Source organism: Thamnophis sirtalis, unplaced genomic scaffold (assembly GCF_051295495.1).
Source record: "Thamnophis sirtalis isolate CommonGarterSnake01/CBP01778 unplaced genomic scaffold, rThaSir2_p1.2 scaffold_1, whole genome shotgun sequence".
Lineage (NCBI taxonomy): Eukaryota > Metazoa > Chordata > Lepidosauria > Squamata > Natricidae > Thamnophis > Thamnophis sirtalis.
Genome location: NW_028261381.1, coordinates 173,088,609 through 173,106,552, shown reverse-complemented (window position 1 = coordinate 173,106,552; position 17,944 = coordinate 173,088,609). Strand labels below are relative to the sequence as shown.

General features: G+C 46.2%; 1 protein-coding gene across 1 annotated transcript in view; it reads right to left on the bottom strand.

Annotated features, from left to right (window-relative positions):
• Nucleotides 1-17,944, bottom strand: part of CELF5 (CUGBP Elav-like family member 5) — an 87,738-nt gene that overhangs the window by 48,445 nt on the left and 21,349 nt on the right. Inside the window, exon 2 of the mRNA XM_087705005.1 lies at nt 15,859-15,941. Within this exon, the coding sequence (XP_087561131.1) occupies nt 15,859-15,941 (83 nt within the window). The remainder of the gene's footprint in view (nt 1-15,858; nt 15,942-17,944) is intronic.

Here is a 17,944-nt window from a genome sequence, read left to right as displayed (position 1 = left end):
GCCGTCACCCGGGTTGGGAGGGAAACACACAGTGCCGTTGTTGCCATGAGAACAGCGGTGTGAATCCAGGGCTGCGCGAGGCCAAGTGGAGAATGGCGACACCCTCCTTCCCTCCCTTCTTTCTTTCCTTCGACAAGAAAGAACATTTAATTAGCCGAGCCTAAATTATTCCCAAATTATGGTAATTAAGCCGGAGAAGAGAGGGGTTTGCAAGCCAGTTTCTTTGCTCGCTCAGTGGGGAAGCGGGGAACCTGAATCCCGCCTGACATCCGAAGAGCTGATTTGGGGGTGTAGATGCAAGATAGTTTCCCCCTTTGGAAAAAGTAAATGACCCTCACTTTTGCAGGATGTTGGGGGTATAATTTGGGGGTCTCTTTTGAGTCAAGCTTGGCTTCCGTGGATGTGAAGCAATTGTTCCCCGTGGATTTTTCGCCCGCGAAAATAGCTCAGCTGCTTCCTTTAAGGCAGCCGTCACCAACGTCCACGAGAAAATTTTGGTGGTCCGCAGAAAAATTATTTGCATTTTTTATACTGCACTAAATCAGGGGTCCTCAAACTACGGCCCATGGGACGGATACGTGCAATGAACGCTTGTGTTGCTGCAGAGAGTCTCCCCCTTCGGGGTCTTTTTGTGTGGGTCGAAGGGGGGCAGAAATTCCAACTTGGGGTCTGCTTCAGCCTCCTGGTGGGGGGCTTTGGGTGAAGGCTGGAGGGAAGCACGGCTGGTGGTAAAGAGCCGGAGGGCCTCGTTCCAGTGGGACTGCATCATGGCCTGGAACTGGCTGACTATCTCAGCCCAGTGAGCCTCCAGGCGCCAGTACCTGACCTTGCATTCCCGCAGGTCTTCCCTCTGCTTGGAAAGCCTATGCTCCTAGTCCTCAGTGAGGTGCTTCTGCTGAGCCTCCTTCTCGGTCAGATCCAATTTGAACTGAGTTGTTTTGCCAACCCTTTCTCATGGGGGCTGCTTAGCTCCAGTAACTGCTTCCTGTTGGGGCCCTAAGGAGCCCGGGCAGGCAGGCAAGGAGTGGCTGGGAGGGGAGGGGCGAGTAGAGGCTGGCGAGGTGCCCCTTGATGTGAGTGACATTGAGTTGGCCACGCCCACCCAGTCACATGACAACCTAGCCACGCCCACCCAGCCAGTCATTAGGCAGACCATATTAGTGGTGTGTGGGATTTAAAATTACGAATTTAGCGGTCCCTGAGGTCCGAAAGGTTGGTGACCCCTGATTTAAGGCATGATTTTGTGGCGTATCTCAATTTAGCTCTCAGATCGGGCTCGTCTAGTGGTCTCCTTTCCCCCACTCACTAACCAACCTGTGTGGCGCTGGTCAGCTTTTTGAGATCAGAGAAGGCCGATTAGGACCTCCCACTTGAAGTTAAATCTCCCAAAAGTCAATCTTGTGACTGTATGGAGAAATACCGCAGAGAGCGTTCTTAGAAGTGGTTGGCCAGGGCCGCCTTCTAATACCGGTGGTCCTCGACTTACAACCGCAACGGAGCCCAAAATGTATGTTGCTAAATGAGATATTTGTTAAGTGAGTTTTGCCGCATTTTTTCAACCTTTCTTGCCACGGTTGTTAAGTGAATCACTGCAGTTGGTGTTAGTAATGCGGTTGTTAAGTGAAACTGGCTTCCACGTGGTCAGAAGGTCACAAAAGGGGACCACATGACCCCAGGACACTGCAACCCTCACAAATATGAGTGGCCAAGTATCTAAATTTTGATCACGTGGCCATTGGGATGCTGCAAAGGTCACAAGTGTGAAAAAAGTCTCTTTCTTTCCAGTGCTGCTGTAATTGTGAATGGTGGCTAAATGAATGATTGTAAGCCAAGGACTACCTGCATAGGATTGGGCTCACCTGGTGGTCTCCTATCTGCAAGCAACTAACTGGTCTTGACCCCACTCAACTTTTGGAGATCAGCTATTAGGACCTGTCACTTGAAGTTAAGTCTCCCAAAAGGCAAGCTTGTGACTGAATGTGGGGGCTTCATCAATACAATACAATAGCAGAGTTGGAAGGGACCTCAGAGGTCTTCTAGTCCAACCCCCTGCCTAGGCAGGAAAGCCTACACCACTTCAGACAAGGGAAATAGGTATGTATTGTGTCACAACCCCTGGTATGTCAAATATGGGAGGGAGCATACTGCTTCCTTGTTCTGTCTATCGGCTCACCCTGGGAGCCATCCAGGCAGAAAGCCATTGCAGCTTTTCATTTAGTGAACGTCTGAAGTTACAACAGCACATACAACCGTTTTCCACACTTACAACTGTTGCAGCATCCCCATGGTCAGCTGATCAAAATTTGAGTGCTTGGCAACCTGCTCGTATTTATGACGGTTGCATTATCCACGGAGTCACACGATCCTCTTTTGCAACCTTCCGACAAGCAAAGTCCATGCGGAAGCCAGGTTCACTTAACAGCCATGTTCCCGACTTAACAACTGCAAGTGATTCGCTTAACTCTACATGCTCTACATGGGGCAGCCCTTGAAGAGCATTCGGCGACTTCAGCTTGTCCAGAATGCAGTCGTGCGAGCGATCGTGGGTGTACCTCGGTTCACCCACGTAACACCTATCCTCCGCGAGCTGCACTGGTTGCCTATTGGTCTCCAGATACGCTTCAAGGCGCTAGTCGTCACTTATAAAGCCCTTCATGGTATTGGACCTGGGTACTTGAGAGACCGCCTGCTGCCAATTACCTCCACCAGACCGATTAGATCCCACAGGGTCGGCCTCCTCCGAATTCCATCCGCCGGCCAGTGTCGACTGGCGACTACCCGGAGGAGAGCCTTCTCTGTGGCTGCTCCGACCCTCTGGAACGAACTCCGCGTGGAGATTCGCACCCTCACCACCCTCCAGGCCTTCCGCAAAGCCCTTAAAACCTGGCTGTTCCGACAGGCCTGGGGCTAAAGAGCTGTTGCCCCTGTCTCGAATGGTATGATTGTTGCGTGTTTTTAAATTATGTATTGTTTTGTGTTGTTGTTAATTTGTCTGTATCCTCCTTCCCTGGTTTGAGTTGTGAGCCACCCTGAGTCCCCCTTCGGGGGAAAAGGGCGGCATACAAATGAAATAAACATTCAACATTCAACAAACATTAACCACTGTGGCAAGGAAGGTTGTAAAATGGAGCAAAAACTCCATTCCAAATGGTTCTTGTCTAGCGAACAGAAATTTTGGCATCCATTGTGGGGGTTTTTTAAGTCGAGGACTACCTGTAGAGAAATGAAACTCCCCAGGTTCCCGAAAGCAAACCGAGTATTTCTATGCACAGGACTTTGAGAGAAGATGCACCCACACACAAATTCAGAGATTTTATTTTTAAAACCACAGAACGTGGATCTGACATTTTCCATTTCCCTTCGAGCCCCCACAGGTGGCACCTCTGTGATTCTCCCCCCCTGCAAATATAAGAGAATGAAGCCAGCGAGAAAATATTTCAAAATAGCAGAGGTGAAAAGGCTAATGGTCTTCTTCCTTGACTGTTCTACCTTAAGAAATAGCTGTGGAAAGGACTGAACTTTAGAAGAGGGGGAAAAAATTCCCTTTTTGATGTTTCTGTGTGGGAGGGAAGGAGAAACGACCAGCTGCTTTAGAACTACCTTCCCCAGACTGGATCCTGGCCAGGGTTTTTTGGACTACAACTCCCATCAGCTTTGGTTATCGCAATTACAGGCAAATCTCAACTTAGAAACTCAGCTGGGACTGGAATCTGCCATTGAGCCTGTTAGGAATATAATCTAACGTTTGGGTTGGCAATATATAAATCATGTAACAATGCTATACCTGTTTCTTTAAATCGTACTGTAAAATGTGATTGGTTGCTGTTTTCCTCAATCGGCCATAAGAGGGAGCAATAGCAATAGCAATAGCAATAGCAATAGCAATAGCAATAGCAGTAGACTTATATACCGCTTCATAGGCCTTTCAGGCCTCTCTAAGCGGTTTACAGAGAGTCAGCATATTGCCCCCATCAATCTGGGTCCTCATTTTACCCACCTCGGAAGGATGGAAGGCTGAGTCAACCCTGAGCCGGTGAGATTTGAACCGCTGACCTGCTGATCTAGCAGTAGCCTGCAGTGCTGCATTTAACCACTGCGCCACCTTGGCTGTTAGCTCTCTGTTTTGTTAGATGCTGGGCTGATCTGATCTGAGTGTTTTGGAAGGTGGCTGTTAGAAAGTGCCGTGAGCTATTGTAAGTTTTGCAACTGCTAGCAAACTTTGAGTACTGAACTGATTATATGATACTGGACTATGTTATTTGGATTATTTGGACATTGATGACTGACTGTCTTATCCGTGTATGACTTGGACCGTTTGATGGACGTTTGATACCTCTTATTTCCACGAAAGTAAAAGCCTATTTAAACTGCAGTGTCTCTGTATGCTGGTTTGTGTGGTCTCCAACACAACTCTCAAAACGCTTCTTTGAACGCACTCGCTCTCACAATGGGGAGCTTACCTAACAGAGCCAAATAGTGATTAAGCGAGATGCCTACGTGACTACTTCGCTCAACGATTGCAATCCTGGCCTTACCAATTGCAGTTGTTAAGCAATTGCATGGGTTGTTACGGGGAGCACTGGAGAGCTTCGGGGATGAGGGTGTCCCTTGGCTGAACTCCTTGTTGGGGTGCAGAAACAGAGTTTAAGATCATGCTTCCCACCCCACCACGGCCAGAAGGCTTCGGGCGGCTTCGAAGGAGCTCACGGGTGTGTTCAAAGCTGCTACAGGCCAGGTAACTACAAGGCCCATAAATGGCTCCCTTTCTTTTTATGTTTTTTTCTGCAGCTGCTGGCGGTTGCATCCATCTGACAAGAGGCACAGCTTACAGTTACAGAGGCAGCTTCGCACCATTTCTGCACCAGCCAGGAAAAGGGCAGTGAAAATATCTACAGACACACACACACACCCAATCCAGTGGTGGGTTTCAAAAACTGTTCGAACCTACTCTGTGGGTGTGGCCTCCTTTGAGGGAGTGGCTTGCCACCCATGTGACCGGATGGGAGTAGCTTGCCGCCCATGTGACCGGATATGAAGATGCCGACGACACTTGTCAGAACCACCTTAAATTACCTCCCACACAGCCCTGGCCTGCATAAGAATATGATGTAAAGTTGTTTTTTAAAAGGCATCTTTGGTTTGCGTTAAAACAACTTCAACACACGCAATGTTCTGATTGCACCACAAACGCAGTAGTCATCCTTACCTTTCACAGAGACACTGAGTTTTATAAATATGAGCATGATAGTGTAGAATAATCCTATCCAAGGACCAGTGGTGGGTTTCAAAAAATTTCGGAACCTCTTCTGTAGGTGTGGCCTGCTTTCCGGGTCCACTGGTGGAACCTCTTCTAACCGGTTCGGTAGATTTGACGAACCGGTTCTACCGAATAGGTGCGAACTGGTAGGAACCCACTTCTGCTCCCATCCCACCCACCCACCCGTCCTGGACACAAACTGTTTCAACTTCTTCCCTCAAGATGACGCTACAGGGCATGGTATGCCAAAACAGCCCGACACCAAAGCAATTTCCACCCCCACCCCCTGCATGCCATCACTCAGCTAAATAACGCATTCCCACAAGGCTTTCATCAGGTTAACAGAATGGGAAGGGACCATGTAGGTCATCTAGTCCAACCCCCCGCCCAAGCAGGGGACCCCCACACCATTTCTGACAAATGGCAGTCCAGTCTCTTCTTGAAAGCTTCCAGTGATGAAGCTCCCACAACTTCTGAAGGCAACTTCTGTTCCATTAGGCCCTGGGATATCAAACCACCTAATAGAACCTGTATTACTAAATGTTTTACTGATGGCACCTGGCACCAACAAGGTTAGCTAAAATCTTAACAAATACCTCCCCAAAATGTTGGAAATGCAAATCAATACACGGAACATATTACCATTTATGGTGGACCTGTGAAGAGGCTAAAAAGTTTTGGAAAAGGATCAAAAATTGTCTGGAGGCAATAACAGGGGTTAAAATAGAATGGAAACCTGAAGTATTTTTTTATGAGGAATAATGTCTGCGAAATACAAAAAAGAAATCCAGTATTTAATACTACATATAATTACGGCGGCAAGGATTGTCTTTGCCCAGAAATGGAAAAACAAATTAACTCCAAGCGAAGATGAAATAATAAGAAAGGTTATGGATTGTGCTGAAATGGACAAACTTAACTAAAGAAATCCAGGGGAACGAAGAATCAGAATTCTACCAGATATGGGATAAATGGTAGAGGTGGATGGAGGAAAGAAACAAGAATCAATGAAGGAATGTAACAAAACTCAAAAAAATAATAGTTATGAGTAAAATAAGAGGGTTAAGAATGGTGAAATCCAAATGGAATACGATAGAAGGGGAAATAATACAAGGTGAGCGGTATCGATTGATGATTGCTATTAGAAAGAACAGGGGGGAAAAAGAACCTGTATTACTATTATCTTTGTTATCTTTCTTATTACTTTTATTACTTCTTTCCTTAGCTTCTTATGACTATCGCTTTGTGGTTTATATCTTATGGTTTATGACTGTCACAGACTGTTGTGTCTTATGATTCACTAGCCGATAACTCGGCGTTGCCTGGGTATTTATTTATAGAAGGAAAATGTCCAGATCAAACATAATTTCTAATGTTGGATTTTCCCCCTTACCAGAGGGAGCCCCCCCTGTAGAGTACTGTGAAGCCGTTGCCATGGTAACTCCATAGCGCTGTACAGTAGAAGCCATTTACAATTCAATACAATAGCAGAGTTGGAAGGGACCTTGGAGGTCTTCTAGTCCAACCCCCTGCCTAGGCAGGAAACCCTATACCGTTTCAGACAAATGGCTATCCAACATCTTCTTAAAGACTTCCAGTGTTGGGGCATTCACAACTTCTGGAGGCAAATTGTTCCACTGGTTAATTGTTCTCACTGTCAGGGAATTTCTCCTAGTTCTAAGTTGCTTCTCTCCTTGATTAGTTTCCACCCATTGCTTCTTGTTCTACCCTCAGGTGCCTTGGAGAATAGCTTGACTCCCTCTTCTTTGTGGCAACCCCTGAGATATTGGAAGACTGCTATTATATCTCCCCTGGTCCTTCTTTTCATTAAACTAGACATACCCAGTTCCTGCAACCGTTCTTCATATGTTTTAGTCTCCAGTCCCCTAATCCTCTTTGTTGCTCTTCTCTGCACTCTTTCTTTAAGTCTCCACATCTTTTCTACATCGTGGTGACAAAAGCTGAATGCAAATATTCTAAGTGTGGCCTTACCAAGGCCTTATAAAGTGGTATTAACACTTCACGTGATCTTGATTCTCTCCCTCTGTTGATGCAGCCTAGAACTGTGTTGGCTTTTTTGGCAGCTGCTGCACACGGCTGGCTCCTATTTAAATGGTTGTCCCCTTAGGACTCCAAGACCCCAAGATTTAAAGGCACAACAGGCTGCATCTTAACAGAACATACACCCCGAGGGGTGTTGGGGCATTTTTACCCCCCACGGTATTTGTCTCCAGAGGGTAAGTCATCTGTGTACCAAGTTTGGTTGAAATTGCTCGAGGCATTCCAGAGCTGGAACAAACACACACACACACACACACACACACACACACACACACACAGGTATGTATGTATGTATGTATGTATGTATGTATGTATGTATGAATGTAGAAGATGATGAGTGTATTTTACGATTATGATCATAAAACAACTGTCTTACTGACTTAACAACTGCAGCGATTGAAGTCACACAACAGGGACAAGAAAGGTCACAAAATGGGGCAAAACTCACTTTGAACAACTGCGTCGCTTAGCAACGGAAATCTTAGGCTCCACTGAGGTCACAACCCGAGGACTCCCTTTACTCAGGTAAGAGGTACAAGAATGTAAATGAAGTCAACAGCTTTGCTTTCAAGCAGAATTCCTCCCAAGGCCACAAATTCAGCTCTTTTGTGGAGGCTTTGAAACGATTTCCATTTTCCTGTTGTTTTGTTTTATTTAATCATTAGAGGCGATAAGAGGATAGAACAAACTGGATACTAATGGAAATAGTTAATAAAAGAAATATCCTGAGATCTGGGGACCAGGCTGTTACTCTCTAGCCTCAAAACTGTGCAGAGGAGAAATGAGCCTGGATCTCCACCAGGATGTGAGAAACCATCCCACAGTGTGAAAATGATTGTGTGTGTTTGTTTGTTTGTGTGCCACAGCTTTCAGAGAAAGTGTGGAGGAAAAATGCTGTATGAATGGCTTTTCCTCCAGACGAAATGACTACAGTAGCAACTGAATGAAACGCTAGCGAAAATCCTAGGCTGCATAAACAGAGGGATGGAATCAAGATCATGTGAAGTGTTGATACCACTTTATAAGGCCTTGGTAAGGCCACACTTGGAATATTTGCATTCAGTTTTGGTTGCCACGATGTAAAAAAAGATGCAGAGACTCTAGAAAGAGTGCAGAGAAGAGCAGCAAAGAAGATTAGGGGCCTGGAGGCTAAAACATATGGAAAATAGTCATAGGAATTTGGTGCTTCTAGACCAGGGGCGTCAAACCCCAATTTCATTGAGGGCTACATCAGGGTTGTGTTTGACCTCGGGGGGGCTGAGGTGGACATGGCCAGCATGATGTCACTTGGGGGTGCCTGGAGTGGGTTCCACCACAAACGCGCGAACGACAAAAGCGCGCCTGACTAAACCGCGGTGACAAAACCGCGCCGACAAAAGCGCGTCGACAAATGAGCGCTGAAGCGTGCCGTGTAACCCTAACCCTAAACCAAACCCTAACCCTAACGCTAAACCTAACGCTAAACCAAACCCTAACACTAACCCTAACCCTAACCCTAACCCTAAACCAAACCCTAACACTAACACTAACCCTAACCCTAACCCTAAACCAAACCCTAAACCAAACCCTAACACTAACACTAACCCTAACCCTAACCCTAAACCAAACCCTAACACTAACACTAACCCTAACCCTAACCCTAAACCAAACCCTAAACCAAACCCTAACACTAACACTAACCCTAACCCTAACCCTAAACCAAACCCTAACACTAACACTAACCCTAACCCTAAACCAAACCCTAAACCAAACCCTAAACCTAACCCTAACCCTAACCCTAACCCTAAACCAAACCCTAACACTAACCCTAACCCTAACCCTAACCCTAACCCTAAACCAAACCCTAAACCAAACCCTAAACCTAACCCTAAACCTAACCCTAACCCTAACCCTAAACCTAACCCTAAACCAAATCCTAAACCAAACCCTAAACCTAACCCTAACCCTAACCCTAAACCTAACCCTAAACCAAACCCTAAACCAAACCCTAAACCAAACCCTAAACCTAACCCTAACCCTAACCCTAACCCTAAACCTAACCCTAAACCAAATCCTAAACCAAACCCTAAACCTAACCCTAACCCTAACCCTAAACCTAACCCTAACCCTAACCCTAACCCTAAACCTAACCCTAAACCTTACCTTAACTTAAATCGCGCTTCTGTCGGCGCGCTTCTGTCGGCGCGCTGTTGTCGGCGCGCTTTTGACATCGCGGTTTTAGCGCCGCGGTTTTGTCGGCACGCTTTTGTCGTTCGCACATTTGTCGGGTCATGCCTGGAGTGGCCTGAGCACTCTGCCAGCGAAAACGGGCTCCTGAGCTCCGTTTTCAGCTGGGAAGGCCTCCTGCAATCCACTGCCAGGGAAAAAAACCGAGCTCCGTTTTCGCTGGCAGAGATATTGCAGGTCGGTCCTTGGCTGTTTCCAGGGCAGCCTCGCGGGCCAGATCTAAGCATCTCGCAGGCCGGATCCAGCCCCCCCACCCCCCGGGCCTTGAGTTTAACACGCCTGGTCTATAAGGAAGAGAAGGACAAGGGTGACATGATAGCAGTCTTCCAATATTTGAGCGGCTGCCACCAAGAAGAAGGGGTCAACTTATTTTCCAAAGCACCTGAAGGCAGGAAGAAGGAATAGGTAAATAATTAATGGGAATTAGTAAGACCACACCTGGAATAACTGCATCCAGTTTTGGTCACCACATTACAAAGGATGTTGGAAAAAGTGGAAAAAAGAGACGAAAACAGATAAAGAACGGTTGCAGAAATTGAGTATGTCTAGTTTGAAGGCAAGGCAGGAAACAACGGATGGAAACTAACCAAGGAGAGAAGCAACCTGAAATTAAGCAGAAACTTCCTAAACAGTGAGGACAAATAACCAGTGGAACAGCTTGCCACCAGAAGTTGTGGGTGCTCCATCTCTTAAGGCTATTAAGAAGAGACTGGACAGCCGCTTGTCTGGAATAGTGTAGGGTTTCCTGCCTGAGCAGGGGGTTGGACTAGTCTAGAAGACCTCCAAAGTCCCTTCCAACTCTGTGATTCTATTAGGCAAAGGGCCCCCTGGGAGGTGGGAGAGGTGGTTAGTTATGTTAACCCGCACATTATTCTCTTTTCTGGATGCTTTTCTTCTGAGGAGAGGCCCCCCTGTCAGGCCTGCTGCCATCAGCATTTCTGGGAGTTGAAGTCCACTCCTCTTAAAGACGCCACGGTTGGGAAAAATTCAGTGTTGGGCCTGCAGCCATCTTTTCTTTTGGATCTTTGGCCTGCCATCGTTTCTATTATTCTACTATGCAATTTCTATTGCGGGAAAATGGGAGGGGGGGTTGAAAGGAGTGAGATGCAATGTAGCCATAACAACATTCTTCCTAGAAAACCAAGGTCATCCTTTGTCTCTGCAACTCTGCACCTGACTGGAACTGGATGGGTGGAAGCTGCCAGTGTGGTAGTGGGAGATTGGACCATGGGATGGACTTGTGGGTGTGGGGGAAAGATCTTGAACTTTCAACTGGGTGGGGAAAACCGGGAAGCTTTCAGATTCGGGTTTTCCCAGAAGTGCCAACGTGGCTCTCTTAATAAATTGGAACTTTGAGCAATACTTTGCCTTGGACTCGGATTTACTTTTGGATGCTATTTGGAACCCGGACACTGTTAAATTGTCAGCTCCTCCCTTTCACAAAAGAAACAGCTCTCCTCCCCCCTCCCCCCCAATAGGAATAGCAGGAACTAATTGCCTGCATACGTAGGTAGTCCTTGATTTATGACCGCAATTTAGCCTAGAATTTCTATTGCTAAGTTGTTAAGTGAGTTTTGCCCCATTTTACGACCTTTCTTCCCTTAGTTGTTAAGCGAATCTCTGCAGCCGTTAAATGAATAACGCTGTTGTTAAGTGAATCCCTGCAATTGTTAAGTCAGGAACACGGTTGTTAAGTGAAGCTGGCTTCCCCGTGGGCTTTGCTTGTTGGAAGGTTGCAAAAGGGGATGATCACATGACTCCCCCGGGGACTCTGCGACCGTCATAAATATGAGTCGGTGGCCAAGGGTCTGAATTTTGGTCATATGACCGTGGGGAAGCCGCACCGGTCGTAAGTGTGAAAAGCAGTGTAAGCGAGGATCACTTTTTTAAAAGGGTCGTCGTAACTTTGAACTGTCACTAAATGAATGGTTGTAAGTAGAGGACAACCTGGAAAACAAAGGCATGAAGAAGTTTGCACTCCTAAAAGGAAGTGGCTCGAAACTAAAAAAAAAAAAAATGGGTGGGGACAGACTAAAACCAAAATGATGCTATTAAAATCAAAGCTGTTTTAAGACAATTAAAGGAAGTGATGAGAGTCTAGGCCCTTGATGGCGAACCTATAGCATGTTTGCCAGAGGTGGCACTTAGAGCCCTCTAGATGGGCACACACACGGTCGCCAGATGCTCTTCTAGATTTTGTGGGTGCAGGAGCACTGGAAAACGGCCCGGAAAATGGTGAGGAAATGGCCAAAAACCAGGGTGTTTTTCGGGCCACTTTTCAGGCAATTTTTTGGCCTGTTTTCAGGCTGTTTTTGGCCTGGAAAATAGTCTGAAAAAGGTCTGAAAAATGACCTAAAACAGCCCAAAAAACAGCCTGAAAACAGCCTGAAAACAGCCCGAAAAATGGCCTGAAAATAGCTCTGAAAATGGCCTGAAACAGCCCAAAACCAGCCTGAAAGCGGCCCCAAAAAATGGCCTGAAACAGCCCAAAACCAGCCTGAAAGCGGCCCCAAAAAATGGCCTGAAACAGCCCGAAAAACAGCCTAAAAACAGCCCCAAAATGGCCCCAAACAGCCCACAAAAACATCCTGAAAACAGCCCAGAAAATAGCCTGAAACAGCCCGAAAACAGCCCAAAAAACAGCCTGAAAACAGCCCAGAAAATGGCCTGAAACAGCCCGAAAAACAGCCTGAAAACAGCCCAGAAAATAGCCCCAAACAGCCCACAAAAAACACCCTGGAAACAGCCCAAAAAACAGCCTGAAAACAGCCTGAAACAGCCCGAAAAACAGCCTGAAAACGGCCTGAAAAATGGCCTGAAAATAGCTCTGAAAATGGCCTGAAACAGCCCAAAACCAGCCTGAAAGCGGCCCCAAAAAATGGCCTGAAACAGCCCGAAAAACAGCCTAAAAACAGCCCCAAAATGGCCCCAAACAGCCCACAAAAACATCCTGAAAACAGCCCAGAAAATAGCCTGAAACAGCCCGAAAACAGCCCAAAAAACAGCCTGAAAACAGCCCAGAAAATGGCCTGAAACAGCCCGAAAAACAGCCTGAAAACAGCCCAGAAAATAGCCTGAAACAGCCAAAAAACCAGCCTGAAAACAGCCCAGAAAATGGCCTGAAACAGCCCCAAAACAGCCAGAAAACGGCTCGAAAAATGGCCTGAAAACAGTCTAAAAACGCTAAAAACAGGAAAAAAACAGGAAAAAAAGAGGCATGTGCACATCGGCCAGCATTCCAGTTTGGACACTTGGTGCCGAAAAGGTTAGCCATCATTGCTCTAGGCCTTGGGTCCCATGGATGGGCTGCAGCCTATTCGGAATTGGGCCCCGTGAGTGGCTGGCTGGAGCGTGTGTGTGTGTGTGTGTGTGTACACAGTTCAACATGTGTGAACAGTGGGCTGGCAGGAACTAGCGCACACTGGCCCACCGTTTGTGCAAGTCGAGCTGCGCCCATGTGCACCGGCCCACCCCTCGCACTCATGTGGCCCACTTCCCCTCTCCCTCCCAAGAGAGGCCGCCAAGCTGCAAAATTTGGGGACTGCTGGCCTGGGCTACAGCCTTGTGATCTCTGAGTGGTCTCCCTTCTAAATAACTGGTCCAGCTTAGCTTCCTGAGCTCAGCTAAGTGTGTCACCTGCTAAGGCTTTATTCATGTTAAATATTACAATTTGGGGAAAAGAATGGAGCAGTTCTTAGAATATACTAATCATTCGAGCAGAAGTTCCTAAAATAAAGTTTGCTAAGCTTAATTTTCATTGATTTAGTCTGCTTTTTTGCAACATTTATCTGGTCCCGAAGGCAGCCTCTGCCATTTAATATTTCTGAAAGAGTGGCGGAAGAAGAAGGAAGTGTGAAGAGTTTCTTTCTTGTTCCATCTGCTGAAAAAAAGTAATATTCCTTTCAATCTCTTGGCTCGAAGAAGATTACGAATATTGATACAGGTAATTGTTCTGGCCGAGGCTTCCTGAGAGCATGAAGCAAACTCCTTGTCCCAACAAAAATCCCTTTTATTAATTGACTGTGAATTCTGCTCATTCACATCCAGCAAAGGCTTTCCAGGAAGGATTTACAGTCACAGACCTTATCTGGCTTGGAGAGCTGCCAGGCCAGATATCTGCAGAACTTGGCAAGGAGCCTCGGAGAGTCACAAACCAATTAAGCGAACTAATTGTCTCTTCTAATTGTCTCTTTATAGAGCCAAGGTGGCGCAGTGGTTAAATGCAGCACTGCAGGCTACTGCTAGATCAGCAGGTCAGCGGTTCAAATCTCACCGGCTCAGGGTTGACTCAGTCTTCCATCCTTCCGAGGTGGGTAAAATGAGGACCCAGATTGTTGGGGGCAATATGCTGACTCTCTGTAAACCGCTTAGAGAGGCCTGAAAGCCCTATGAAGCAGTATATAAGTCTACTGCTATTGCTATTGCTATTATTCTGCAAACTCCACTCCCCTTTCGCTCCTCTTTTATTTCTTCTGGGAGGGGCCATTCACCGTCCACCTGTGGCCTTACTCCCAAGTCGACCCCTGTTCTTTAGCTCTTCCATTTGCCTGGCAACTCTGGGAACAGGCTCCAGCTGTTCTTCTGCCCCACTGATGTCTGACTCTAAAGGCAGCTGGTAACTGTCAGATGGCCCTGGCTCTCTCTCTGCCTCCGACACAGAGCCCTCATCAGAGCCTTCCCCAGACTCCAGGACTGGCCCAGGTTCCTCCCCAACCTCCTCACTGTCCGACTCTGCTTCCAGCTCCACTGGGTGCTGGGAGGTCACATCAGTACCCTTTGACTTACAACAGTCCATTTAGTGACCGTTCAAAGTTACAACAGCAGTGAAAAAAGTGACTTATGACCGTTTCTCACCCGTCTACATGTAAACATTTTCTAGACCCACCAAAGGAAAAGGGATGTAGGAAGTATCCCACCCTTGTTTTCCAGAGTTTGAAAGAAAAGGAAGGAAGAAATCATTTCACCCTTGCAAGATTCTTGCAACAAAAATAGAGCTATATAAGTAGTCCTCGACATACAACGGTTCGTTTAATGACCAAAGTTACAACGGCATTGAAAAAAAACCCTGACTTTGGACCATTTTTCACACTGGCAGCCTTTGCAGCATCCCCATGGTCATGTGATCAAAATTCAGATACTTGGCAACTGGTTCGTATTTATGACGGTCGCAGTGTCCCGGGGGTCACCCGATCCACTTTTGCGACCTTCTGACAAGTAAAGTCAAAGAAGAAGCCAGATTCACTTCACAACCGTGTGACTAGCTCAACCGCTGCAGTGATTCACTAAACAACTGTGCAAGAAAGGTCGTAAAATGGGGCAAAACTCACTTAACAACAACTTGTTGCTTAGCAATGGAAATTTTGGGCTCCATTGTGGTCATAACTGGAGGACCACCTTTATTATATTTTCCTGTGAATGGGGAATAGATAGATAGATAGATAGATAGATAGATAGATAGATAGATAGATAGATAGATAGATAGATAGATAATGATGATGATGATGATGATGATGATAGATAGATAGATAGATAGATAGATAGATAAGTAGATAGAGATAGATAGATAGATAGATAGATAGATAGATAGATAGATAGATAGATAGATAGATAGATGATAGTGTCAGTGTGTGCACAGTGTGACTATTTTGAGACAACCTTGGAGCAAACTACAGTAAACAGAGGTTTGCCTTTCAAATTGTGGTTTACCTACGAGGAATATATACATACATGTACTAGGCAAAGTCAGGCAATCAATCATCAACTACAGCACAGAAGTACATACGGAGAGAGAGATGCCCTCACAGGGCCTCTCTTATATAGACAGCCTCTTAAAGTGATAACCCTGCTTATTCATTCTCATTGCATCATCATTTCAGTTTACTGGCCAGCTATTAAATCATCATTACCCTGACAGATAGATAGATGTAGGTAGATGACAGATAGATAGATAGATAGACAGACAGACAGACAGACAGACAGACAGACAGATTAAAAAGTGAACAAAACTTCTTCCAAGGCCTGAACTCAAATTTGGGGTGCTTGAAAAACTGGAGTTCATTGGTGAAGGTTTGGACACCGGAAAAATCAGATTTTTCAGATGGCCCTTGGCCTCCTATCTCAAATAAAGAAATGCAAGATTACTTTGATGTGACATTTGTCTGGACTACCTCACGGGGCTAAAACCAATGGGAGGAAAAAAATCCCAGGAACAATTCATCTGTTCCCCCAGCACATTTTAGCACATGATGCAAAACTGAAATCGTTCCAAGATTAAGGGGTCCCCTCCTGCAAATTTGCTGGATTCCCACACTTACCCCCGGCAGCGTCTTCTGTTCGTGTAAGGCAGTCTGAGCTTTGATAGCAGAGTCTCGGGCGCAGTAGGTCAGGAAAGCGCACCCTGAAACGGAAGCAGAAGGAACATTCAGCGCATCACCTCGTCTCTGTGCGCAGAAAGCATTTAACCGCTTTATAAAAACCTTACCAGTAGGGGGCAGGGTTTCGGGAGGCCAAAAATGCTGTATTCAGTGTATAAGAGGCACCCAGATTTTCACCCTCTATTTTGAGGGGGAAAAGTGCGAAAGTAGTATATACTTATACTCCGAAAAATACGGTACTTATATTAAAATGTAATCTTTCATTCTTTCATTAATCGGTGTCTCAATATACACTTCTAGTACCAATCACAATCATTTCAACATTTAAAGTACCGGTACATCTGTTCATATTCTTTCCAACACTTCAATCCATATAATTCTACTGTTACTACACATGTCTACATTAAAATACGTCTCCACGATGTAGAAAAGATGCGGAGACTCTAGAAAGAGTGCAGAGAAGAGCAACAAAGAGGATTAGGGGACCGGAGACTAAAACATATGAAGAACGGTTGCAGGAACTGGGTATGTCTAGTTTAATGAAAAGAAGGACTAGGGGAGACAGGATAGCAGTCTTCCAATATCTCAGGGGTTGCCCCAAAGAAGAGGGAGTCAAGCTATTCTCCAAGGCACCTGAGGGTAGAACAAGAAGCAATGGGTGGAAACTAATCAAGGAGAGAAGCAACTTAGAACTGAGGAGAAATTTCCTGACAGTTAGAACCATTAATCAGTGGAACAGAAGTTGCCTCCAGAAGTTGTGAATGCCCCAACACTGAAAGTCTTTAAGAAGATGTTGGATAGCCATTTGTCTGAAACGGTATAGGGTTTCCTGCCTAGGCAGGGGGTTGGACTAGAAGACCTCCAAGGTCCCTTCCAACTCTGCTATTGTATTGTAAAATATATTCTTTCATTTTCTAATCAACCATTGTTTAATTCTAGCGTTTCGCGAATCATATTTTTGTGACCCCACCTGGAATACTGCACGTGGTTTTGAACACCACATTACAAAAAAAAAAGAGAGATATCTGAACCAGTGATGAGTTTCACATTTTGTTACCACCGGTTACGCCGGGCATTCTGCGCATGTGCCTTGCTCGTGCGTGCGGCTTCTATGCATGCGCCCTCCCTCAAAAACGTGTCTCAATAGGACAGCATGGGTGGGTGGGTGGGTGGGGCCCAACCATGATTTCTGCTACCGGTTCGAGTGAACTGGTCCAAACTGGCTGAATACCACCTCTGATCTGAACTTGGGATACTGTACAGCCTGCAATCTGTGGTAAATACATGCCAGCAATTATTTTTATCACATGACTGTGGGGATGCTTGATGCATGGTGGTGCAGTGGGTAGAGTAGAAATAGCAATAGCAGTTAGACTTATATACCGCTTCATAGGGCTTTCAGCCCTCTCTAAGTGGTTTACAGAGTCAGCATATTGCCCCCAACGACAATCCGGGTCCTCATTTTGCCCACCTCGGAAGGAGGGAAGGCTGAGTCAGCCTTGAGCCGGTGAGATTTGAACAGCTGAACTGCTGAACTGCAGTCAGCTGAAGTAGCCTGCAGTACTGCACTCTAACCACTGCGCCACCTCGGGTTGTGGTACTACTTCTGCTGACTGCCGGCGTCTGCCTGCAGTTTGGCAGTTCGAATCTCACCAGGCTCAAGGTTGACTCAGCCTTCCGTCCTTCCGAGGTGGGTAAAATGAGGACCCAGATTTTGAGGGGGCAAGAGGCTGACTCTGTCAACTGCTAAGAGACGGGTGTAAAAGCACTGTCAAGCGGTACATAAGTCTAAGTGCTACTGCTATGCTGTGATGGTCATAAGTGTGAGGACTGGCTGCTAGTCCCTTTTTTCCCCGTGCTGTGGTAACTTTGAGCTGTCATTAAATGAGTGGTTGTAAGTCGAGGGCTACCTGTAGGTCACACACCCATCTCATAAGCATGGAGGAATCACGCAAAGTAGCGCTTTATAAAACCTTAGTAAGGCCTGCACCTGAAATTCTGAAATTATTAGGGGGAAAATGTTATG